The following is a 26,074-nucleotide window of genomic DNA, read 5'->3' on the forward strand; positions in this document are numbered from 1 at the left end:
TTTCTCTGGCACTGGTAACCTGCAGCATTTGGAGGGCAAGATGGATCCAATCAAGTATCATGAAATACTAGGAGAAAAGGTCATACCTTCTTTAAAGAAGATGGACCTTGTGCCTTACAACAGGCCAACGATCTCAATCATACCTCAAAATCCATGAAGGTTTCAGAAGAAGTCTTGGAAGATTCTGGAATGGCTGTCAGTGTCACCTGACGTGGTGGGATTTTAAGAAAGCAAATGCAGCACGCAAACTCAAGAATATTAGTGAACTGGAGATCATGGAGGAATGGGCTAAGGTTCTTCAGGAACGATGAAAGAAGCTGCGGTCTGGCTACGTGTCAGGGTTTGCAGGAGGTTGTAACATTCAAGAGCCAAACAGGCAAAAAGGTTCTCTACTAAGCAGTTAAGATGCTTGTCACGAAGGGGTAGAGTATTTCTGAGATCTTAATCATCAGCAGAAGTGGCATTTGTAAGGAATTTAGGGAAAAACTTTATATTCGCTCTGCTGAGCTGCGGAAAAAAAAAAAAAAAAAAAAAATCAGTAGAACCTTTGCACATTGTTATTACCCTAATTTGCAATGGGTGTTGAACACTTGATTGCAATTGTGTAAATAAATATTATATATATATATATATACACATACACACACACACACACACATATACACATATACATATATATATATATACATACATATATATATACATATACACACACACACACACACACACACACACACACACACACACACACACCTTAGATGCACTGCACTGATCCTGAGTAACAGCCGGAGCAAGGATGGGGTCAGATTATTTTAATTGCACAGATAAGTTATTTTTTACTAGTTCGTGAAGTTATTACACAATTTTTCCTCTCCTCTAGATCTCACAGATCGCAGCAGTTTTGAAAGGGTAAAATTCTGGGTTAATGAACTGCAGAACTTCGAAGAGGTTGGTATACTCGAGTTATCATCTGGGAATGAGGCTTCCTCCGTGATCCCAATGACAATGTTTTTCTATTCCCAGCACTGCCGAATATATATTTGTGGCACAAAGAGCGACTTAGTTGAATATGACAAGGGCATGAGACAAGTGGACTTTCATGATGTGCAAGATTATGCAGATGGTAAAGTCTTTTATATTACTAGCCAAGCTTTTAGTAGTAGGATGTATTTTCCTTTAGCGTTAGCGGCAGGCAGACCAGGCAGCTGCCTAGGACAAGTGATGACTGTGATTGCTACGCCCCGACTCATGACCAAGAGCATTTACAGGGAGAATTAAAAGTTCATTTTCTTTGTAGCTGTGCTTCCAGTAAGCCGGCTACACAGTTAAACACCATTGATCTGCATATTAATGCTATATCTGCAGGTAAATAGTGTTTCTCAAGGCAAGATGTTCCCTTTAAACCACAGATTTTTTTGCTATTTTGTTCAGTCACAGGCTGGCGTTCTGTATGGACTCACTTCTGTACCCGGATATATATTACGAGACTTGCAATATATTGAAGATGTTTTGTGTGTACAGCTCCTATGCAGATAAGACACAAGAGGACAGAATATCAAAAATATAAATAATACAAATATATGTATAATACAAATTCTATATAAAAATATAAAACAGATAAACAGCTGCTTGAGAAAAATTGATGGCAGACCATCAGGGTACAAGGAAAAAACTGCTTAAAATGGGGGAATATAAAAAGGCAGGTACCGGTAATGCTGAGCTATGCACCTCATGGTCACAGACTACAAACAGGCCCTATGTGTAGAATGTGGCCTGCAGTCATGCGTTACTTCCCACCATGTAAGACTCCTTGCAAATCTGCTTCAGTATAGAGTTGAAATTAAAAAAAAATTATTATACACATACATACACACACGTACGCATTCTATATCATGGCTGAAAGTGGTGACACCGTTGAAATTGTTCCAGAAAATTAAACACAGAAAAAAAAGGCAAATTAGACATAATTTCACACAAAATGGGCAGGACAAAATTTTTGCCACCCTCAATTTAATATTTGGTTGCACACCCTTTTGGAACAAATAGCTGCAATCAATCCCTTAGTTAAGCATCAGCAAGCTTCTTACTCCGGTCAGCGGAAGGAGTGCACATATGGCGTAATAGTGCAGGGAGCAGGTACGCACTCCGGCAGGACAGAGCACACTGTTAGGACGTGTGGGGCAGTGAGATGTAATGCACGGATGTGCCGAGTCCTCCGGAGAATGATGCTCCAGGAGCAGCTCTTCACTTTGAATAATAAATGATGTTCCCGGAGAGGAATTCCGCCCCACCCGGCATTGACAAGGGAATACTGCCACAGTGCTCATGCAGAGTGGTACATTATAGTCCTGGGGGAACATGGGATTTGCAGGATTTTCTTAATTGGCAAGTTGGGTTTTTTTTTAATAAAAAATAAATATAAAATAAATTGGTATTTAGTTTTGACTGGACTTCAAGTGTTGTGCACACCGAGCCTGTAACCTATTCTCTTAGGTCCTGCAACAGCAGGCAAAGCAGAGGATGCGGCTGCAGGTTATGGAGAAAAGATTACAGATGGGAGAGCAGAAGCCACATCCTCTGGTCAGCAAGTAACTGTCTTAATACTAAGAGCCCCATACACATTAGATGGCTGTCAGACGATCATTGCTTCAGCTGATTTTATAATCATGAGCCATATTTCCCATGCACTGGAGCAAGAATTTGGCCAAGCGCTCCACTGCTCGCTTTGAGAACGTTGCCAAAGGACATCCCTAGAAGAGCAAAGTGATCCCATTGGCGTCTCACCCAATAAGTAGTTGGTTGGCGTTCCCATACATGTTAGCGTGAGCCGAACTTAACGATGTGCCAGATATTCCTCTAATTCCTCTAATGAAAGTAAGTAGCGAATGTCTGTCCTCTAAGGTTTAGCATTTATTAGCAGTTGATTATGGCATCTAGCACCGTAAAGTAATCTGCACAACACAGCTAGATGCCCAGTGAAATCTAGAAATGAAGCTGGCTTATGCCTACAATAACTACATAGCAATGTGGCTTACACGGTCCAGCAGGAGAGGGTATTGGGCATTACACCATTACTCCACCTTTGCAAAAAGGGCAATATGGTAATTGCCTGATGCTAGTAGTAATTGCAGTGCAATGTCAGTTACACCATCTGGCCTTAAGGGTAATGTTCACTAACACTCACTCCACCTATGGAAGGCTAATATGGTTGACCAGTGCTTACCTTAACTTTGTAGCCACATACATCTGCAATGCAAAGGGAAAATCTATGGAGGATGTGTGGAGTTGGGCATGTGGTGGCATTACATTACAGCTACCCTGTTTCCCCGAAAATAAGACACCTTCTTATATTAATTTTTGCTCCGAAAGTTGCACCATGTCTTATTTTCGGGGGGGGGGGGTCTTCTTTTCATGAGAAACATTCCAGCGCACTGTACCCTTACATAAGGAATGTTCTGTAGTGTAAAACCAGTAGTCAGACATATATAGACCGTTCAGCAGAAAAGCAGACAACAAATCAAAGTAAGGCTAGTTTCACACTAGCGTTTATGAGCGCAGCGACGGCCTGCGCACGGCCGCCGCTAAGCCCCGCCCCCTGCCGGTAGCTCCGCCCACCGGCGCATGACGCTGCATGCGCCCTGCGTCCCCTATCTATCACTGGGGGTGCAGGCCGTGCGCAGTATGCGTTTGGCGGCGCATGCGTCCTTTTGACGGTGCGCCGACCTGCACCAAACGCAACCTGCTGCAGTTTGGTTGCGTCGGCGCACCGTCAAAAAGGCGCATGCGCCGCCAAACGCATACTGCGCACGGCCTGCGCCCCCTGTGATAAAGATAGGGGACGCAGGGCGCATGCAGCGTCGTGGGCGGAGCTACCGGCGGGGCGTGGCAGGGGGCGGGGCTTAGCAGCGGCCGTGCGCAGGCCGTCGCTGCGCTCATAAACGCTAGTGTGAAACTAGCCTCACCCACTACGGTACGGTACTGTAATTGCCTGACTCCCACACAGGGCCACAAACCATAAGGGCTTTAAAATGGCTCCCACACACTTTCTGGACACTGTACCGCTACCGTAACAGTCACCCACAGCAGTTCCTTTACCGTAGCAGCCCCATCATTTTGCAGCCCCAAATATTCCCATCATCCCATTGCAGCCCTCATCATTCCTTTACAGTCCACAATACAGCACCCCCATCATTCCATTACAGCCCAGTACAGCAGCCTCCCATCATCCCGGTATCCCACTGCAGCCTCCCATTATCACAGTATCCCACCGCAGCCTCCCATGTGTGTACCGTACACACAGACACACATACCCGTCCATACACAGACACACACACTTTCACTTTCTTACTGGTTTCCTCCGCGGTGCTGCTTTCAGTGCTTTGGTGGTGCATGAGCCCTGGGCCAATCAGAGCGCAGGAGCCCTGGGCCAATCAGAGCGCAGGAACAATCAGAGGCTATGGATGACGTCAGCTGGCCCATGGTTCCTGTGCTGTGATTGGCACAGGGCTCATGGGCGCAGATCGGCACACAGCTCCGAGGCTGTGATTAACTCCTGCGAACAGCGCGGCTGCAGTGGCGGGCACCGGACAGCGGGAGCGAGACACAACTGCATTCCCCATGCACAGAACAAGGTATGCCTTATTTACGGGGGGGGGGGGGGGGTGCCTTATATTAGCAGGCACAGTGCTCCCCCTAGAATGCCTTACTTTCGGGGGCGCCCTATTTACGGGGAAACAGGGTAGAAGACAAATGCAGAAAACAATACCACCTAGTAAGTCCTGGAAGATTGCAATGTGGCATATACTCCTGTCTGTATTCTGAGCTTTCATAGCATTGAATTGGAAAGAACCAGCACATATGCCACCACATCTCCACTCATTGGTGGACAGAAGATTACCATAACAGGAGATCAGGGGACCCCTCGTGGATATGCAGTATCTTCCATAAGACAACCCCTTTAATGTTCCGGTGAGGGTGGACGTCACACACCACCCAGAAGGGAGAAGGAGTAGGTAATGATTGCAGCCTAGTAAGATCACAATGGTGAAGCGTTGTAAGTCTGGTGGGCAAGCTGCTTAGTGCCGTTTTCCTAATAGCAGCAGCCTATACCAGGGCGCAGTACGGTAATAGGTGTATTGGGCAAGGTCAGTTATTCTATAAAACCAGCCATTGCAAGGGTTTGAGTACACCTACAATACAGTATTGATATTTTTTGACTGGCGACTGTAAATTCGGCCATCTCATTGTGTCTCCTTTTCTGTAGAGATTAAAGCTCACCTCTGCGAAACATCCAGTAAAACCGGACAAAGTGTAGGTAAGTTCTGGTACAGCTGAGGTTGAGCGGTGAATTGGTAGACGGGGCAGAGTCTTATTTTAGTCATTTCCCTGTTGTATAGGTCAATGACTTCTCAGTGCAAGGGTTACAGAATCAAAAATAGAACATTTTCATAAAAAAAAAGAAACTTAGAAATACTTATAAAAAAAAAGTGTCTGAAATATGTCTCATGAATAGTGTTATTTAGTCAAACAAGAACCAATAGCATTTAGAAGTTTACAAAAAATAAAACCGCATTTCCTCCTTCTGGGCTACAACACTGACTGGTTATGTGCCGTCTGATAGCAAAACTATGCCCTTCTGTAATATGGATGTAGCAGGCAAAGGTTCAGCTGCTCTACCTGTGTGACAAGCTGATGGCTCGGTTAGTACCGCTTGTCACGCATAGCGGCGTCTTCTCCTTTCATTTCGGAGGTCATAATGTGGGAACACTTTTCCAGTTACTACTAAAATGGCCAAACCTAGAGAAAACGGGGACATTTTCCCTAAGTGTTTAAGAATACTTATTTTTGCCTACAAAGCTCATTCCCAATATTCATTAAATCAGTTGACACTAGATCCACAGTGGTACTCACCCAAGTCTAGTCTGAAGGTGCTTTTTTTTTGCAGACTGCAAGTGACCCATGTAGGTTTTGCCAAGAAAATCTGCGTAGGAGACAAAATACAGATATCAACATAGTATTTGTATTCATTAGTGTGTTCTTCGCATTCATTCTTGTACAGTACATTCATGCTTTTGTGTATATACAGATGAACTATTTCAAAAAGTGGCAGAAGACTATGTGAATTACAGTGATTTTCAGGTCCAATCAGGTGGGTATAATATCTACTATTCCGTAGCTTTATTTTATTACAAAGTGTTCTACTAGCTGCACGTTACATAGGATTTTCCTGTGACCAGAAGAATAGCGTTGTGCCCTGTAAAGCAGGGCTTCTCAAACTTTTTTGAGACCTCCCCAGATAGACCCAGGTGATGAGTGAACCTCCACATCTAGGAGCAAAGGCCTTTCCAAATTCTCCTAAACAGTCACTAATTTTGTGCTTTCTCTTAAGTTATACAATTATGTAAAAAAACAAAAAACAGCGATTGCTATAAAACTTGCCTCCTCAGATGGGTTTTGCCACTAACTAGGGAAACCTCACGGATGAGAACCGTCTCATAATTTGAGCAGTCTTGTAAAGTATATACGGGGCTCATTAAAACCGCTGATAAGCCAAAGCATTGATTTTTATTTTATATATATTAACCCTTTCATTCATAATGAGGTGACTACATCCTGCATTGGAGTGACAGTGTGTAGAGCCGGACCAGGTGCGGAGCTCCCTCCACACACCGCTAATGACGCAGCTGTTAAATATGTACAGCTCTGGCAAAAATTAAGAGACCACTGCAAAGTTTTATAAAAATCAGCTTCTCTACATGTCTGACAGCCATTCCAGTGTCCGTTGAATTCCAACCAGAGTACACCTCATTCTACTTAATGTGCTTCTGAATAGCTGATCACCTGAACCAAATCTTATTTAAAGGGAATCTGTCACATCAGTTTGGCACGGTATGTAAATGAGTTGTGTCCGGTCGGATGGACGGTGTTGTGGCTCCTTCCCTCCACCCTCTTTGGCTGCTGTACGCAATCTTTCTTGGAATTTCCGTAGTTGGCGTCCAGATTACGCGCGTGCGCAGTATGCTTTGCCCAACTGCGGGCAAAGCCGAAAAGGGTTTATGCGCATGCCCCGGTGAACTATGCCCCGGAACACAGAAATGACAGCAAAATACTTCTAGGGCATAGTTCACCGGTGCATGCACACTAATGCTTTTCGGCTTTGCCCGCGGTTGAGCAAAGCATACTGTGCACGCACGATAGGATATTGCAGTGCACACGCGCATAATCTGGACACCAACTACGGAAATTCCAAGAAAGCATACAGCGGCCAAAGAGGGGTGGAGAGAAGGAACCACAACACCGCCCATCGGACCGACCACAACTCATTTACATACCGTGCCAAATTGAGGTGACAGATTCCCTTTAAAGAAGGAAAATATAAAAAAAAAAAAAAAACCTGCTGTGGTGTTCACGTTCCTTTTGCAATAGGACAAGCTGGATGGCAAAACAAGTGCTAATAATATCCCAAAAGTAATAGGAATAAAAAAATAACTTTTAACCATGCCAAAGGAGTTGAAAAGAAAAAAGTATTGGAGTGAGGAAAAGAAAGGCTCAATTCTGGCTTTACTAGCAGAGGGATACAGTGAGTGTCATGTTGCCACCATCCGTAAAATTTCTAAGAGGGCAGTGCATTACAACAAGGTCAAGCAGCAGATATTCGGGACAACAAAGCTACAGACCGGCAGAGAGCGCGAACGACTGTCTACTGACCAGGATGACCGTCATCTTATTCGAATGTCACTCAGCAAACGCAGGATGACATCAAGTGACCTACAAAAGGAATGGCAGCTGGGGTGAAGTGCACGGCAAGAAGAGTTCCTAACAGGCTCCGAGAGGTAGGGCTCAAGTCATGTAAAGGTAGAAAAATGCCTTTCATCAATGAGAAGCAAAGGAGATCCAGGCTGAAGTTTGCCAAAGACCATAAGGATTGGACCATAGAGGACTGAAGTAAGGTATTCTTCTCTGACGAGTCTAATTTTCATCTTTGCCCAACACCTGGTTGTCTAATGATTAGACGGAGACCTGGAAAGGCGTACAAGCCAGAGTGTCATGCACCCACTGTGAAATTTGGTGGAGGATCGGTGATGATCTTGATCTGGGGATGCTTCAGCAAGGCTGGAATTGGGCAGGTTAATCTTTGCGAAGGATGTATGAATTAAGCCGCATACAAGGTTATCCTGGAAAAACAGTTGATTCCTTCTGCTCAGGCAATGTTCCCCAACTCTGAGGACTGTTTATTTCCAGCAGGACAATGCGCCATGCCACACAGCTAGGTCAATGTGTGGATGAAGGACCACCACATCAAATCGCTGTCATGACCAGCCCAATCTCCAGACCTGAACCCCATTGAAAACCTCTGGAATGTAATCAAGAGGAATATGGATAGTCACAAGCCATCAACCAAAGAAGAACTGCTTAAATTTTTGTACCAGGAGTGGCATAAGGTCACCGAAAAGCAGTGTGAAAGACTGGTGGAAAGCATGCCAAGACGTATCAAAGCTGTGATTAAAAATCATGGTTATTCCACAAAATATTGATTTCTGAACTCTTCCCGAGTTAAAACATTAGTATTGTTGTTTCTAAATGATTATGAACTTGTTTTCTTAGCATTATTTGAGGTCTGCAATCTCTGCATTTTGTTATTTTTGACCATTTCTCATTTTTTGAAAATAAATACAAAGTTTAGTGCTTATAGAATAAAAGAGCAATTTACATTTTACTCAAAAATGTACCTATAGAGAGAAAAATCAGGCAAACTGAAAATTTTGCAGTGGTCTCTTAATTTTTGCCAGAGCTGTAGGTGCCGCTATCACTGTCAGTTACATTTGACAGCCATTGCGCATAAGCCAACTCCTATCGGGCCCCCTTGTCGCCATCATGGGTTGCTGATGAATTACTATGACAGCTGAGGGGCCCCTGTTGCTTCCATCTTTGTCCTCCTCTGCAATTTATACTACATACTGCAATACTCTTACAAACTAACCAGAAAAAACTAAGCAAGCCCAAATTGTGTTCATTTCTGTCACCAAATCACCCAAAAATAAAATATACTTTAAGTGATCAAAACATCTTATTCACCCCAAATTGTATCAATGAAAAATCCAACTCACCATGCAAAAAAAAAAAAATTCAGAAGTCCTATTTGCTGTGGTTTATAAGCAGCGTTTTTACTGCCAAGACTGACAGTTTTGGCTACAGAAAAAGAACGCTGCAAAAATGCCACGTGTGAACATGCCTCTATATAGGCGGATTTTGTGCCATAAGAAGATGATGCAGACTGTATGGGGATGAATAATGGTTCTTATAATCATCTCTTCCCTATAAAGTTTGCACCTTTTCAGCAGCACATGCCTGTTTGCACATGCCGATGACCATCTTTAGGCTGCATAAACGTTGCGATCAGTTGAAGAACCATAGTTTGCTTTGTCATGAGCCGATCCCTCACGTTTACACCAGCCAGTTATCAAGAAGCGGCGTTCTTACAAATGTTCTTTCGGCTGATCGGCCCTTGTAAAAGGGGCCTTAAGAGTTGTGTTTATTTATCCAGAGTCTTTCCAATCTGTAAGGATTTTAATATTAGGGGAGTCTGCGTTTGATTATGAAAGGTTATTGGAAAGGAAAATTAATGGATAATAATCCAAAATTAGTAACTCCATCCCTGTGCGCACCCTAAATGCCCCTGCATGTACTATTGCATTATTAGCCAACATGGATGACACGCTTGTTTTTAATATTTGCAGAGCCAAAGGGAGTGGACTTGAGCTCTAGGAGAGACCTGACTTCTTATGCCTGCTGCCATCACTAGAAACGAAGGAGCTTGTGGCCTCGGCAATTTCATCTCTCTGACAGGCCGCGCTATATATTATTTTTATCTTAAGCATATGAGGAGTTGACATCTGCCCTGTGATTGTAACACCTAGCGTCCATGCCTTCTTTGGGAGAAGTCATCTTCTTCCATCTATGCCAAAACCTATTTATGCACATTATAGGAAGAGACAAAAAAAAAAAAAAGTAAAAGAAGATTATGGATGGGAAAAAATGAACCTCACCTCGATACACTGGATTTGGTTTCTTAGAACTTGTGAATAAACGTTGGATGATCAGTTTCTTGGAGCAGAAACCCATGAAAAGAATGAAGGAATCTGACTACAGAGTCACGTGGACAATACAATTTCTGTTACTGACCGGTTTGCGGCGGGAGTGTTTTTGGGTTTTATTTTTCCCCTCCAGTTTGTGTTTCCAAATAAAAATTATTCGCAAGTCTCAATTTTATTTTTTTTTTAAAAGCATTATATAATTACGGTAAACTTTGAAAAGTATATTACAAGTGATCTCCAGTAAAGGGAGACCTGTACTCTGATATACATGAGGACATCACACAATGGTCAGGAATAAAAATTAGGGTTACACCATAAGGTCCCCTTCACATGGCCGTATAAAACAAGTCCTGGAAAAAACAGGACCGATGTCCGTGTTTTTCTGGGATAGCAAAGAATTCACAAAGTTTCTCCTATACTTCTCCTAATAGAAAATGTGTCTGAACGCTACATTGTGGCTTCTGTTATTCTTCCTAGAATGTATGAATAAATTGTGTTACCACTTGTAGGTGTCCCGATACCGTCTGATAACGGCCGATCACTACCGCCAGTCTGTACGAACATGCCACTCAGTGACAGACAACACCGACTTGTGGATTTATTGATACATTTCTAGGGGCAGAGTTCAAAGAAATAGCGCTCAGAATTCTATGGAGAATAAGTTGTATTTTTTGGGGGGTATGGATGGCACTTATACTCCATGAAAAAAACACAGCATGTGCTGTACCAGTAAATTGAATAAGACCTGTGAATGTACACGCTGCTGTTATTTCCTTGCAAATTTCACGCAGTTTCCAATCTGCAGTATGTCAATGCTTTAATTTTTCACCCAAATGAATGGAGAAAATAGAATTAGATTTACCGGTAATTCGGTTTCTAGAAACCTTCCACGACAGCATAGGAGGTGGTCTCCACGCACAAATGGGGGACAGGAAGCACAAAGATTAAAAGGTCCCTCCCACCTCCCGCTCACCAGTGACATAACTGAGCTCCGTAGCACCGGTTACCCTAAGATTCTCAGAATTTGTCCAAGAATACAGGGAGGGAAATAGTGCTGTCGTGGAAGGTTTCTAGAAACCGAATTACCGGTAAGTCTAATTCTATTTTCTCTAGCAACCTTCCAAGACAGCATAGGAGGCATACCAACCTATACTGCACTAGGGGGGGGGACAACGGCCTGAAGAATTTTTCGGCCAAAGACTAAATCCCTGTTGGACACAAGGTTCAACCTATAGTGTTTAGCAAAGGTATGTAACGAGGACCAAGTTGCAGCCCTGCAGATTTGCTCTGAGGATGCACCTGCCCTCTCAACCCATGAGACAGAAGTAGACCGCATTGAATGAGCCTTGATTCCTGTAAGGGGTGTGATGTTCTGTGCTAAATATGCTTCAGAGATGGCCTTCTTGATCCAGTTGGCAATGGTGTTCTTTGTCACCTTCTTTCCTTTAGTTGCACCCGACGAATGGATAAACAGGTTGAGGTCGATTTTATAGGGCTTAGTACAACTCAAATAGTGAAAGATTATGCGCCTTACGCCAAGCGTATGAAACCCTTTCCTCTTTAGGATTTACTGGGTTTTGGGGAAGAATTATATTCTGTGACCTATGAAAGTCAGATCAACCTTTGGGAGAACGATGGATCAAGGGAGAGAACTAGGGAATCATCCCTGATGGTTAGGTAGGGCTCTCTAATTAAGAGAGCCTGGAGCTCTCTTATGCACCTCGCTGAGGTTATTGCTTAAAAGGAAGGCTGCTTTACCGGAGAGGAGCTGAGAAGTATAAGATGATAGGTGCTCAAGAGGGGGATTGAGTGAGTCCCTAAAGCACCACCTTTAAGTCCCATGGAAGAATGACAATTTGTTTTTTCGGATGTAGTCTAGTGGCTGATGTCATGAATCTTCTTATCCCCTGGTGGCTGGCTAAGTCGCAGTCGAACATGGAGCTTAAGGCCTAGACTTGTACCTTCAGTTTGCTAGGTTTTAGGCCTAACCCGAGCCCCTTCCGTAAGAAATCCAGATAACGATGGGTCAGGAGGCTTTGGCAGACACCATGATGAAAATCTCTTCCATACTTTGTCGTATATGGCATTGGTGACTGGCTTCCTTGATTTCTGAAGGGTCTCAACTACCGGCCCTGAATAGACCCCTGGCCCTCAGGATCTGGGCTTCAGTAACCAGGCCGCTAACTTCACTCCTCGAAGGTTTGGGTGGTGTAGGGGGCCCTGCAGGCGGAGGTCGTCCTCCAATGGTAAGAGGAGCAGTACATCTACCTGGAGTTCGGTAATTAAGGAAAAAACAGCTCCTCTGTTGTGAATTTGCTTTCTGGCCTACCTCTGGTTACTGGTGAAGATGGTGGAGCTGGTTGTATTGACAGAGGGGTCGCGGGTTCTCTTTCCGGGCTCCCTCTGGTGGTTACAGAAGGTAATGGAGCTGATCTAATTAACAGAGGCCTGCCAACTGATAATGAGGACGACGATTGGACATTGGGAGTTTCTGACTGGATTTAAGACAGCCGACTCCCTCTATCCCTGCTGGTGATTTTTTCCTGCCTCCTGAGGTCTTAGTTTCCAGCTCAGTCTCTGCATGCTCAAGCTAAGTGTTCTTTTGCTATTGTTCACATTTGATTTGGTTTTGTCTATTTCAGTTTTGTGTGGTCAGCCAGCCCCGGCTGGGGCTGTGCTGAATTTCCATCCATATGTTACTGTTTGTGCCAGTTTGTTTTTGTCCCTTATTAGATTGACCTCTCTTTGCTCTGCTTTCAGAATATACCAGAGTGCTAATATAGTGGGCGAAGTTTAGTGACTTCAGTATTTTTTCTATCAGACGTGTTGGGCATTTTTTGCAGGGTTTTTTTGCGTGATTGCAGACAGTGTCTTTCCTTTCCTGTCTAGTTAGTTTGGGCCCCATCGTTTGCTCAGTCTATTTTCCTACCTGCGTTTGTGTTTTCATCTTGTCTCACCGATAATATATGTTTGGGGGCTATCTATTCCTTTGGGGTCTGCTCTGGGGCAGTTTAGATTTCCCCTTTCTTGCTTTAGGCTTATTTAGTTCTCCGGCTGTGTCAAGGCGTCTAGAATCATCGTAGGTGCGCTCCACGGCTACAGATAGTTGTGTGGATAGGATCAGGGGTCTGCAATAACGCTTAGTTACCAACCTCTCTGGTTTTCTGTGGCTTAGCTTGGTCTTGCTTTCCTCCTCGGTGACCCAATCATAACACTCCTCCTTGGCCACAGTGGCGCCAGCAAGTTGGTCGGGGTTCGATCTTCTCGGATCTTTCTCAGGGTTGCGGCAAGGATGGGTATTGGGGGGAAAGACCTGTGCCAAAAGAAATTCCCACCTGTGAGCAAAGCCATCTACCCCCAGTGATCTGTACCTGGTGTTCAGGGAGAAGTAGTTTCCTACTTGAGCATTTCTGCTTGATTCTAGCAGATCCACCCTTGGAAGACCTCACTTGTTTACTATTTTCTGAAAGATTCCCCCATTCAGACTCCACTCACCAGGCTGGATACCACTTCTGCTCAGGAAGTCTGCCTGAAGATTGGAGGTCCCCTTTAGGTGGACTGCTGTCTTTTTTTTTTTTTTTGAGGGAGGTGAGCCCGCAGGTGGAGGAGGGGAGAAACCTGAACACAGGGAGAACACACAAACCCCTTGCAGATGTCATCCACCCATGCTGCAAAGTACCAGTGCTTTGCGCTCTAACCTCTCCATCTGCATGCCTTGACAATTTTTCTCCCCATGCTGAGGGGAGTTTTATGTTTACATATGGCGCATTCGACGGACTTTTTGGTGGTATTGGTGCCTTTATGGGAGGACTTGTATCCCTACAAGAAAGAGAAGTATTTTGAGAATTTAGACCCCTATACCCAGGACAGCACCACTAGGACCCACCCCATTCATGGTGGCTGGGGCAGTGCTGGGCTCTGCAGATGCAGGGCAGGAAGAACAATCCATGCTGACAAGGGATTTCACCTTACCTGTCGGCGTCTTCGGCGGGCTTGTAAAAGGGTTAAACCCACCCTCAGCGCTTCTTACATTTTTCCCCCTCCTCCTCCCAGGGTCCGGAGCAGGCACAGTCGTTTCTGGCGTGCTTTGCACGCTGTCAGCTATCCGGGGACCGCCATAAGCCAGACCGGAAGTCACCTGCGCTCCAGGGTGGAACGCATACCCCGGGAGTGTACCACTTCCGGGACGCCGACAGCCGCACGGGAGGAGGAGACACCGGAGAGCTGCGGGAGGCCTCTAGTTAGGGATCACTGGCCCGCTTTACCCCCAAGGGAGCGCAGATGGGCCAGGAAGGTCCCGAATTCAAAGGAAGACGGGAGCAGCACGGAGGAGGGAAGGCAGAGCCACCGACCACCACTGCCCGGCTTTTGAGATCCATCAGGTACACTGCAGCAGCCGGCCACACAGCATACCCTTAACCTCTCCATGCCCCATAGAGGACAGGAAAGACACTGGTGAGAGGGAGGTGGGAGGGACCTTTTAACCTCTTTGTGCTTCCTGTCCCCCATTAGGGCGTGGGGCAACCTCCTATGCTGTTGTGGAAGGTTTGCTAGAGAAAAAAAAACTGCATCAAAACACACGCATTTCCTGCCAGGTGACACTTTTGGCACACAAACTTGCTGGAGCATTTTAAATAAAGACATGGTAAAAAAAACAACAAAAAAAAAACGAGTACAGATTCTTCTTTAGAGGATCGGTTTTGTTTTATGTAATCTGAGAGCAGCATGAGAGACCCCAATTCCAGTGAGATGTAACTTTCTAGGCTGTTTGCTGCAGTTTTGATGAAATCCCTGTTTTATCTGCTGCAGATCTAGCAGTTTCCGGAATGCTGAAGCTCTTCATGACCCCGCCCACCACTGATTGGCAGACAGCTGTTAATCGGGGGGTGGGGGGAGCGTGGTTCCATAGAGCAGGAGGACGACATGCCATTAGTCAACTAGTCTTATAGTAATCTCTTACTGATAAAACACTGATTGAAACTACAAGCAGCAGCCTAATAAGCAACATCACTGGAATCAGGGTCTCTGTCCCTACATCATGCTGCTCTTGGATTACATAGCGAAAATCTGATGACAAATTCCCTTTAAGGTTCATTCCCTTAGTTTACAAATAATCCTAGGTGCAATATTCAGAGTGTAGAAGTCACGGAGCAGAAACTTTAAAAATACAACCACCACACACATTAGGGTATGTGCACATGATGCGGTTGTCACGTTTTTTTTTTTCTGCACAGTTTTGTCACAAAACCTGAAGTGTTTCCTGATGCCAGCAAAGTGAATGCGATTCCTAAAATCTCATGCAGATGTTGCTCATTTTTTTCCTTGCAGATTTATATCTCCAGCATGTCAACCCCTTCAGCATTTTTCACCCATACTAATGAGTGGAAGGAAAATCTGCAACAAAAGTGCATGGAAAGAAATGCAGCAAAAATACTTATTTTACATAACGAGCGTTCTTAATAAAGCTCCTTCACAATTATTTTTCAGAGTAAATGCAGCCTAATTTTACCATCATGTAGGATCGTGGAGATTTGGTCCAATTCTGGCTTCGATTGGGTCTGACTAAGGCTGGTTTCACATTTGCGTTTTTTAGCGCTGGAAAAAAACGCATACCTGCGCATGCGTTTTTTCCCCTATATTTAACATGGGTGCGCATACCTGCGCGCTGCTAAGCGCATGTATGCGATTTTCATGCGCTGCGTTTTTTTGGGGTGTGCGTTGGTATTTTCCAGACGCAGCATGTTGCATTTTTTGGCCCTGCAAAAAAGCGCATGCGCACATATGCGCACGTTTTGCGCTAAAAATGTCCATTATAGCCTATGGATGCGCATATGTGCGCACTGGCATGCTCATGTATGCGTTTTTTTGCATATGCGTTTTTTTTTTTTTTAACCATGGAATTTAGGGGTTTGGGTTAGAGTTAGGGTTAGTTAAGGGGGTTTAGGGTTAGGGTTAGGGTCAGGGTTAGGGTTGGGGTTTGGGTCAGGGTTAAGTATGGTTTGGTTAAGGGTTAGGGTCAGGGTTAGGGTCAGGATTAGGGTTAAGTATGGTTAGGGTTAGGGTCAGGGTTAGGGTTAGGGTCAGGGTTAGGGTCAGGGTCAGGGTTAAGTATGGTTTTGTTAAGGATTAGGGTCAGGGTTAGGGTCAGGATTAGGGTTAAGTATGGTTTTGTTAAGGGTTAGGGTCAGGGTTAGGGTCAGGGTTAGGGTTAGGGTCAGAGTTAGGGTTAAGTATGGTTTTGTTAAGGATTAGGGTCAGGGTTAGGGTTAAGTATGGTTTGGTTAAGGGTTAGGGTCAGGGTTAGGGTCAGGGTTAAGTATGGTTTTGTTAAGGATTAGGGTCAGGGTTAGGGTCAGGATTAGGGTTAAGTATGGTTTTGTTAAGGGTTAGGGTCAGGGTTAGGGTCAGGGTTAGGGTCAGGATTAGGGTTAAGTATGGTTTGGTTAAGGGTTAGGGTCAGGGTTAGGGTTAGGGTCAGGGTTAGGGTTAAGTATGGTTTTGTTAAGGGTTAGGGTCAGGGTTAGGGTCAGGGTTAGGGTCAGGGTTAGGGTTAGGGTTTAGGGTTTGGGTTAGGGTTAAGTATGATTTGGTTAAGGGTTAGGGTCAGGGTTAGGGTCAGGGTTAGGGTTAGTAAAGTCATGGTTTGGGTAGTGTGAGGGGCCACCTAAAAATGTTGGAGAAAAACGCAAACGCGGTAAAAACGCACTAAAAACGCATACAAACGCATAAAAACGCTGCGTTTTTTTCATGCATGCTCATAAAAATGCTTGAAAAAAACGCAGCAGTTGTATGCTTATGTATGCGTTTTTTCAATGCGTTTTTTTGCGGGAAAAACGCGCTGCAAAAAAAAGCAAGTGTGAAACTAGCCTAAGCCACAAACTCATTTTTACAACTTTTTTAGGTAACCTTATGGTTTGATGCAAAATTACAAGGCGCTTAGTGTAAAGTGCTGGGTCCCTGAAAATTTATGGATACAATTTTTTTTTATTGTTTCTCAGTTTTATGCATTAGGGTGAAAGACATGCCATGCAGCAGATATCTCAACACAGCAGCCATTGACCGCATGATTATGAAACAAAGCCGTTTTACCCTTTGTTTGCTTTGAGTGAGCACTTAGATCCTGCTCTCACCCATCTGGCCCAGGCAATGCTCCGAGCCACAGGCTCCAGCCCAGATCTCACTGCTGGTCTGCTGCAATGTTTATGTGTAGGGTACAAAGGCGATTAAAGACGCTCCCATGAATAATTTCATTATTAAAATTGAATTGTAAAGCGCTTCGGAATATGTTGGCACTATATAAGATTACGATTGCGTGTATGGTGTATGTCAGGGGTCCACAAACTGGTTTAAAGGGCCATGATGTGTGGCTTGCGGCTGTCCGCCAGCTAGGTGCAGAAACGCCAGGTTTAGCAAACAGCTACGGAGAGCAGGTGTCCAGGTGGTGACACTTGTGGGTGCACGGAATAGCAGATCTGGAAGTGCCGTATACTGACGGAGGACAAGGGGAGGGGATAAATATGGTACGCGGAGATAGGATGATCCTTCCAATTAAAAGGGAGCTTGAAGCCAGATGCTAATGTGCTTGATGTGATGATACAGAGTGGGTAAAGTGAAAACCTGGATGTAAGTATATTATCCACTAGGGAATGTAGCACAAAGTGCTTTCTGTTTGGATGAGGGCTTTGTGGGTCACTACAGTGGGGTGGGGAGGCACTGGATGTATCTTGCCATCATCTTTCAGAATAAATGTTAAGGTAAGGAGGCTTGGGGACCACTGGGGTGTGTTAATATACGCACCTGCCGCCGCCTTCTCTGGCATCCAGCGCCGTTCTGCTCCTCTTCTTAGTGATGTCGCTATGCGTGAGCTGAAAGTCTCATACCATGTAAGCCTAGAATGTCTCTGGCACTGCATGAGCTTACACTGTAAGGCTAAGTGCCCACATTGCAGAAATTCTGCGGAAATGTCCGCAGCATTTCCGCATCTCCCTGCCGCTGGTAAAACACATGTGGAATTCGCATGCATTTTCCCGAAAAAAAAAAGCGTTTTGCAAGCGTTTGTAGCTTGCAGAATGCTTGCGCTTTCCAAGCGATTTGAAGCATCGCTTGGAAAAGTGATTGACAGGTTGATCACACTGGTCAAGTATAGTGCTTGACAAGTGTGAGCAACTTTTTACTATTGGTGCTGCCTATGCAGCATCAATAGTAAAAGATAGAATGTTAAAAATAATAAAAAACAAAATAAACAAATCAGGATATACTTACCTTCTGTAAGCCCCCGGAGCCCTCTTCGGCGCTGGCGGCAACTTCCGTTCCCAGGGATGCATTGCGAGAATCGCCCCAGATGACGTCACGCTCGCGAGACCGCTACGTCATCAGAGGTCATTCGCGCAATGCATCCCTGGGAACAGATGATGTTGGCAGCGTAGCTGAGAGGCGGTAGGACTCCGGGGGCCGATAGAGGGTAAGTATATCCAGATTTTTTTATTTTAATTCTATTTTTTACAGGAATATGGTACCCAGGGCATGAAGGAGAGTCTCCTGTCCTCCAGACCCTGGGTACCATCCGCACATGAAGCGCTCACTTCACGCATGGCGGGCATAGCCGCATGCTTAAAGTGTTTCAATGCAATCCTAAGGCGGCGGAATCGCCGTGATTCCGCAGAAATAATGGACATGCTGCGGATTTTACCGCTATGCGATTCCACAGCGGTAAAATCCGCAGCATTGACACAGCAACTGCGGAATCCCATAGGATTGCATGGGGATGCTTTTTATTAGCATTTTTTTAAGCGTTTCCCCGCCTAACAGCCGCTTCAGGAGAGGTGACGTCACTGAGAAGAGGAGCAGAACGGTGCTGGATCCCAGAGAGAGTGGCGGTAGGTGAGTGTAATACACTCCCACTACACACCATACAAATATTAGAGTGATTCCTCAACCTCAGCAGTACCAACCGATCATTGGGAAGTAGAGAAAACAACCACATGAGACAATCACACATGTACTGTATATCTATTCATGTGGGATGCAACTCCACAAACTCCTTGTGACACAACATTAGTCATACACGGACAAGCCAGTCTAACCACATTCTGCCAAGTATATAACTAGCTGTAACAATACCAAATATCAGCCTGGGAAATCGGTCACTTGGAATAGCAGCCTGGCATCTGGGAAACTATTCAAAAAGGAATCTACACACCATTACCCTTTACTTATTTCACATGCACTGTTTTCAGGTTTTTAAGTCACTTTTGCCTTGTAGTATTAGTTGCGTTTTTTGGACCAAAATTCAAAATGACAACGCAGTTTATGAATTTTGTGCAAAAAAACAGGCTCAAGTGCAATAATGAATGGGCACCTGAATGTAATTAGAAGTTATAAACCTGCCATACACAAGTTTTTGATCTTCTTAGAGGGGTTGGCCACTTTTTAATGTTCAGGTATTAATATAAGGTTACTATCACAGCAGTGCCAGTCTCCTTGTTCCCTATGGTGTAGTTCACTTATTCAATGGTTCATTTTTCCTGATCAAGGCTGCTGATGTAGGGTCATAGGACCAATAGAAAACAAAATCAGACTGGTACTGCTCTGCAGGTCCCAGGTGACGCACACATTTATAGACTAACCGCCTACTCATCCATGGAGCCAAGCGGCACTGTAACGATCCATAATGCATTTTAATAAAAGAATAGTGATGACACTCTCCCAAGCATAGACAGAAACCTGTATTTTATTCCATCAGCAACACCAGGACATGGTATAGAATCTACAGCTGTTTCGCATTCCAATGCTTCCTCAGGGTCAGAGCAGGTGTTCTTCTACATGAAAGTGATATACACTATATTATACTCCGACTCCACTAATTAAATAAAATACAAGTTTCCTATTATTGTTGGCGACCACCACAACACATTTTTTTCTATTAAGAGGAGACATGAGACCAGATATATGTCAGAAGCCTCCAATAACTGCATGGCAGTATTACTCAATGGAGACGTCTAGTGACTTGACCTTCCAGCAGCGGCCATGTACTAGAAAGAGCGGCTGTAAAGTCTGCGAATCAGACTGCAGTAAACAGCAATGCGCTGGATCATACCTAGTGAAATGGTTTATATTGCAATGCCTTTATGGATAGGATGTACGTCACTTTGTATAAAAATACGGTGCCAGGATAGGATACCACTCCATAAATAGGATTCAGTGCCCTTGAGGTTTGCGCTGACCTTATGGGTATTGAATCCTATTCCCCACAGCACTGTTACATGCAGTGTACCATGTGCAATCTGAGTGTTGCACTACTGTACATAGATAAAATAAATGGTATATTTTTATTAAAAAAAAAAAAAAAAATAGGCCTTAACATGACAAGGCCCAGTATAAGCACAATAATATCTGCCTGTGAGTGGCTACTCGCAAAAGTAATCATCTGGAGAACTGCTCTTCATAATACATAGATTATACCCACTCTCCTTAGACCTCATTCAGACAGCCATTTTTCACTAAATGTTCTATGAATGTTCTTCAGAAATTGAATACATACCCATTATAGCACCGGTCCATTGTTGTTGTTTTTTGGCCAATCTGTGTATGCAAAATAAATTGAGAAATGTCTGTTTTCCATCCGAAACAAATTAAACTCAGCCAAATAAAAGTCTCGGACTGGATCAATTGTTCACGGAATGTTTTTGTATACGAGAAAGGTTGATGTAACGTGGATGGCAAACGCTGAACAAAGACTGATGTAAAAATGATCCAGAACACCGCCCAAAATCAGCTTGTTCATTCTAAAGAAACCGCGCCACCCCCTAAAACTGAACATCTGAATGAGACAGTTCACTTAAGACAGTTTGTGTCCTAGGATCAGAAGCAGCCTAAATTAACAGATGTCAGATATCCAGACTAATGAAGAAAGGCACAGAAAGGCAACACCACAAGAATGGGGAGATCTGTGTCCTCTACTGAAGATTTTGACGCCTTTTTAGGAGGACAAAATCACCTTTTCTACTTGGTTTCATTGGGCAACTATGTGATATCCTAAGGCCAAGTTCACACTGGCCGTTTTTCCTGCCAAGCTCCTGAGTGCTTGGCAGGAAAGAAGGTTTTGCTGTGTTTTTTTACATTCAATTGAATGGTTGAAAAATGCTGAAAAACACTGAAAGGAGTGACATGCTCTTTGTCCAATAAAACAAGCAAAGCACAAAATATTGACAAAAAAAAAAAAAAAAAGCTGCCTGCATGAGATTTCTGAAATCTCACATAGCTGGTACTGTCAAACGCAGCTGAAAATTAGCATAAAAACACGCAGAAAAAACAGCCAGTGTGCACTTAGCCTTAGGCAGGCAAGCCCGGAAGCGAGAAGAGAACAGGAAGTCCGCTAGTCATCAGATTCACAAAGGTTGTAGACCAGGAATCATGTATCAGCCTGTCGCATCTGAAAATGTAATGACCAGGAAACACCAAACAGGCAAACTGCAGGAATCCAGAAAAGTGAATCTACACTAAGGCCTCTTTCACATGTCCATTTATTTCCTGTACCGAAAAAAAACGTACCGGAAATATCTGTGTGTCAATTTGTGCAATACTTGCGGCATGTGTGGCAACTGTGTGCCGCATCAGTACCACACTGACGGCCACCGGGGAAGAAGCACTACAGTAAGTGCTGTACCCCGGCAGCGGGTCCTGAAGGCGGCTTATCATTCTCCCCTGCTCTGCTGGCGATCGGCGCAAGCAAGGGATCATGATGAGAGTTATAGTACAGTCAGAACGATGATAGCAGGTGGGGTCTTTTGAGACTATTACGCCCATCAACCTACACCTGCTGCCGCTAAAAACAGTGACAAGAGGAGCGGATGATGAGGGCATCTCTCACCCGCCGCCAGCGCTATAACTAAATAAATGAGTGAAAAACCTGGCGTGGTTTCTCCTGTTTTTATAACCAGCCTGGCAAAACTCACAGCTGGGGGCTGCAACCCTCAGCTGTCAGCTTCAGCAAGGTTGGTTATCAAGAATAGAGGGGTCCCCAGGCTGTTTATTTAAATAATTTTAAAAAACGGTGTGGTGTCCCCCATTTTTTTTTTGGTTCAATCGTTTTTATTGAATTTTCTCACATAACAGACATTTACATGAAACATACAAATCCTGGCTGCGCATGGCCCTGACAAAGGCAATTGAGCCAAGATATTGCCAAGAATATTTCAAAACAATATGAGTAACAGATGACGTACACTACTTCCTATGGTCCCCCCATTTTTGACAACCAGCCTTGCTAAAGCTCACAGCTGAGGGCTGGTATTCTCAGACTGATTATGGGCCATTGATATACCCCCCAGCCCAAAAACAGCAGCTTGCAGCTACCCAGAAAAGGCACATTAGATGCACCAATTCTGGCGCTTTGCCCGGCTTTTCCCACACGCCCAGTAGCGGTGGCAAGTGGTGTGATAGTTGGGGGAGTTGATGTCACCTTTGCATTGTCAGTTGACATCAAGGCCCGAGGTTAGTAATGTAGAGGCATCAAAAAGACGCCCCCATAACTAACCCCATAGTCACATTGTAAGAGAACACAGACACCAAGACTAAAGTCCTTTAATTGAAAAAATGACTCAGATTCCATACTTTTTTTACTTCCTCCCCTGCCCAGTAGCTGTGGTATGATCAGACCATGTTCCTGCACTGTCAGACACAACCATTACACATGGGACAATCCCTATAATTTCAATACTTGCCTAATGGAGGTCACTACACCCAGAATGCAAACTTTAAAGAGTTGGAAAGGGGACAGTCATGAAAAGTTTAAGTTGAAGTAACAGTAAATAAATTAAAATCCCTTAGAAGTACCTGAATATCTGAAATAGCAGGACTCTATATGAAATCCTCTGTAGGGAAGTGTCGACATTAAACCTAAATGCCACGTTTCTGAAAGAAATTTGGACTGCAAAAGACTAACACTTTAAGGAACTAAGGTGTTAGCTACTGTTTCTTTTAGGACAGTAGCTTTAAAATCCATACTTTTAAAGCAACTGCAAATTCAGGTGGAAAAAGTAGGCATTAGTCCTACCGGTAATAGGTTTTCCAGGAGTCCATCATGACAGCACCATCAGGATGTAGTCATTCATATCGTTGTTAGGGACAGGAACACACAAGAGGTTAAAAGGCCCCTCCCTCCACCACCACTCATTAATTTTTTTCAAGTACTACACCAAGATAGAAGCAACTATTTTATTTGGTTTCCTTCTGCTTACATTACCTTCACATATTTTAAGAAAGGGAATGTAATAGGTTTTCCAGAAGTCCATAATGACAGCACCTATTACCGGTAGAACTAATGCCTATTTTCCAGGACGTCCCTCATGACAGCATTATCAGGAGAATACCAGAGGATACATTCAGGTCGTGACTACTGCTTGGAGGCTTTTTCTCCGAAAAGCCATTTTTTGGCCAGATAAAACGCTCAGTTTATAGTGTCTGAGAAAGGTGTTACGTTTGTCCCACGTTGCAGCACTGTAGATCTTGTCCACTGAGGCCCTTGCTTGCTCTGCCCAAGATGTGGCCACTGCTCTAGTAGAATGTGCTCGGATGTTGACCGGAGACTTTCCTTCTGAAGAGTAGGTCAGGCTGATCACAGACCTAATCCGTCTCACCAGCGTTTGCCTTTGACGTCTTTTTCCCCGCAAACTGTACGAACAGATTGAGATCTCTTTGCCAGTCCTTTGTTGATTCCAAGTACTGGAGGACTACTCTTCTAACATCTAGGGAATGAACTGTCCGTTCTTGACTATTTTTATGGTCCTGGCAGAAAGAGGGCAGGACTACTTGTCTCATGTGGAAGGTTGTTACTAATTTCAATAGGAATGCTGGATCTAGCCTGAGGATAATGCAGTCACCCAAGATCTTTAGGTATGGATTTTTGATGGAAAACTCCTGTATTTCCCCAATCCACCTGGCTGTTATGGCGACCAGAAATGCAGTCTTTCGGGAGAGAGATTTTATACCTGAATTCTCATTTAGGACTATGTTTAAATTCCATTGTGGGACACGGGCTCTAACTGTGGGTCTTATTCTGCTTGTGGCTTTAATGAATCTCTCAATCCATGGATGCCCTGCTAATGGATAGTCCATGAACGCACTCAGACGAAATTTGCACATTCAGAGCGATAGGCCTTTATCAAATCCTTCTTGGAGAAATTAACATTTTGGGGATATTAGGACTAGAGATTTCTTCAGTCGCCTCCGGATATTGTGCACAAAATTTTCTCCAAATTTTTGTGTATATTGCCGATGTTACTGGCTTCCTACTTTTTTGTATAGCTGTGACGGAGTCAGAAAGGCCTTTGGATCTCAAGATCTGCCACCAGCTTGGTGAAGATGCATGGCGCTGAGGAAAGCCCAAACGGCAGGCATTTGAATTGGTAACACTGAATGTTTTCTTCCTCTTTCAACACAAATCTTATATACCACTGACGGTGAGGCACGTGACAATACGCTTGTTTGAGATCTGGCGTACACATTACCATGTTTTACTTGATCAATGGAATGGTAGATAATAATACATTTTATTTCTACAGCGCCGACATATTCTGCAGCACTTTACACTTCAGATGGGACTTGTACAGAAAATATACATTATAGCATAACAATAATCACATAGATCATAACAGATACCAAGAGGAATGAGGGCCCTGCTCGCAAGCTTACAATCTATGAGGAAAAAAGGGTAACAGTTGCCCTGATTGTATGGACCAGCCATAATGTTAAGTGTGTAACAGTACAGATGCAGAGGGCTAATGGATGCATAAAGCATGTGGGAACATGATGCGGGGAACCTGGTTATGGTAAAAAAAAACTTTTGGCTTTTGTAGATCTGATCGATTCCATCTTGAACATCTTGTAGGATACCCATCTATTTAAAGACTATAGATTTATTATTGTGCAATAGTGGCCACTGGGTTTCTTTATTGAAAATAGGCTTGAATAGTATCCCAGAAGCCATTCTGATTCTGGCGCTGCTAGACTTGCCCCTGAATACACCAACTTCTGTACGTCCATCAGTAGCCTTCCTGCAACCTGGTGGGGACTGAATAGTTGTTACGTGGAATCTTCCCTGAGGGATCTCCACAATCTGTATTTTGCATCTCAAAAAAAAAAAGGGCTATTCCAGGCACCACATTACAGCTTTCAGTCTGTTGACACAACCTAAGTCCCCTTGATTAACCTTGCAGGATCTCTTCTGGATGGTGCAAATGCTTAAAGTGCATATAGTGAATTCTCAAAGGTAAAAAGAAATGCAGCACTCACCTGGTCCTGTTTCAACTTGTGGTTTAATCCATTACAGAGATAACATTATATGCGGAGGTGCAGGTGTCAGGGGAGTATTTTATAGGAATAGAAGACCTGACGGACTACGGCCATTTCACGTCTTTCTGGCGCTTCTACGAGTCCATAAATGTCAGTGATGTTACAACACTTCCTTTTGTGGAGGGAGGAAAGGGGTGTGATTCCAACATAGTGCAGGTGATAATAAATTAACATACAATTAAAAAACGTGACAATATGCTTCTTTGAGATCTAGCATACACACTACCATGTTTTCCTTGATCAATGGAATCGTAGATCTTATAGATTCCATCTCAAACTTCTTGTAGGATACCCATTTACTTAAAAACTTTAGATTTATTATTGTGCGATAGTGGCCCCTAGGTTTATTGAAAATAGGCTTGAATAGTATCCTAGAAATCATTCTGATTCTGGCACTGGTAAGACCGCCCCTGCATCCACCAACTTCTGTACGTCCGTCAGTAGACTTCTCGCAACCTGGGGGGACCAATTAGTTGTTAAGTGGAATCTTCCCTCTGGAAACTGCACAATTTTGTATCCTCCCACTATTGTTTAAAGAATCCATGAATTCTTGAATAGTTCTGTCCAGGCTCTGAGAAAGCATTGGAGTCTTCTTCCCACTTTCTTGGCATTATTGTCTACCAGTGCTA

General features: G+C 44.0%; 1 protein-coding gene and 1 long non-coding RNA gene across 2 annotated transcripts in view; one reads left to right on the forward strand and one right to left on the reverse strand.

Annotated features, from left to right (window-relative positions):
- Positions 1–10,264, forward strand: part of RAB24 (RAB24, member RAS oncogene family) — a 29,569-nt gene extending 19,305 nt beyond the window's left edge. The window contains exons 4-8 of the mRNA XM_073569224.1: positions 881–948; positions 1,024–1,123; positions 5,264–5,314; positions 6,086–6,148; positions 9,738–10,264. Coding sequence (XP_073425325.1) covers positions 881–948; positions 1,024–1,123; positions 5,264–5,314; positions 6,086–6,148; positions 9,738–9,802 — 347 coding nt within the window. The 3' untranslated portion in view covers positions 9,803–10,264. The remainder of the gene's footprint in view (positions 1–880; positions 949–1,023; positions 1,124–5,263; positions 5,315–6,085; positions 6,149–9,737) is intronic.
- On the reverse strand, positions 798–25,509 carry LOC141084587 (uncharacterized). Its single transcript, XR_012231056.1, has 3 exons — positions 25,386–25,509; positions 5,911–5,980; positions 798–1,524 (listed from the first exon to the last, which is right to left on the reverse strand). It is a non-coding gene; the product is annotated as an uncharacterized lncRNA (long non-coding RNA).
- Positions 25,510–26,074: the final 565 nt, after the last annotated feature.

This window comes from Dendrobates tinctorius, unplaced genomic scaffold (genome assembly GCF_039654945.1).
Source record: "Dendrobates tinctorius isolate UK_male_01 unplaced genomic scaffold, ASM3965494v1 ptg000001l, whole genome shotgun sequence".
In the NCBI taxonomy this organism is placed as follows: domain Eukaryota; kingdom Metazoa; phylum Chordata; class Amphibia; order Anura; family Dendrobatidae; genus Dendrobates; species Dendrobates tinctorius.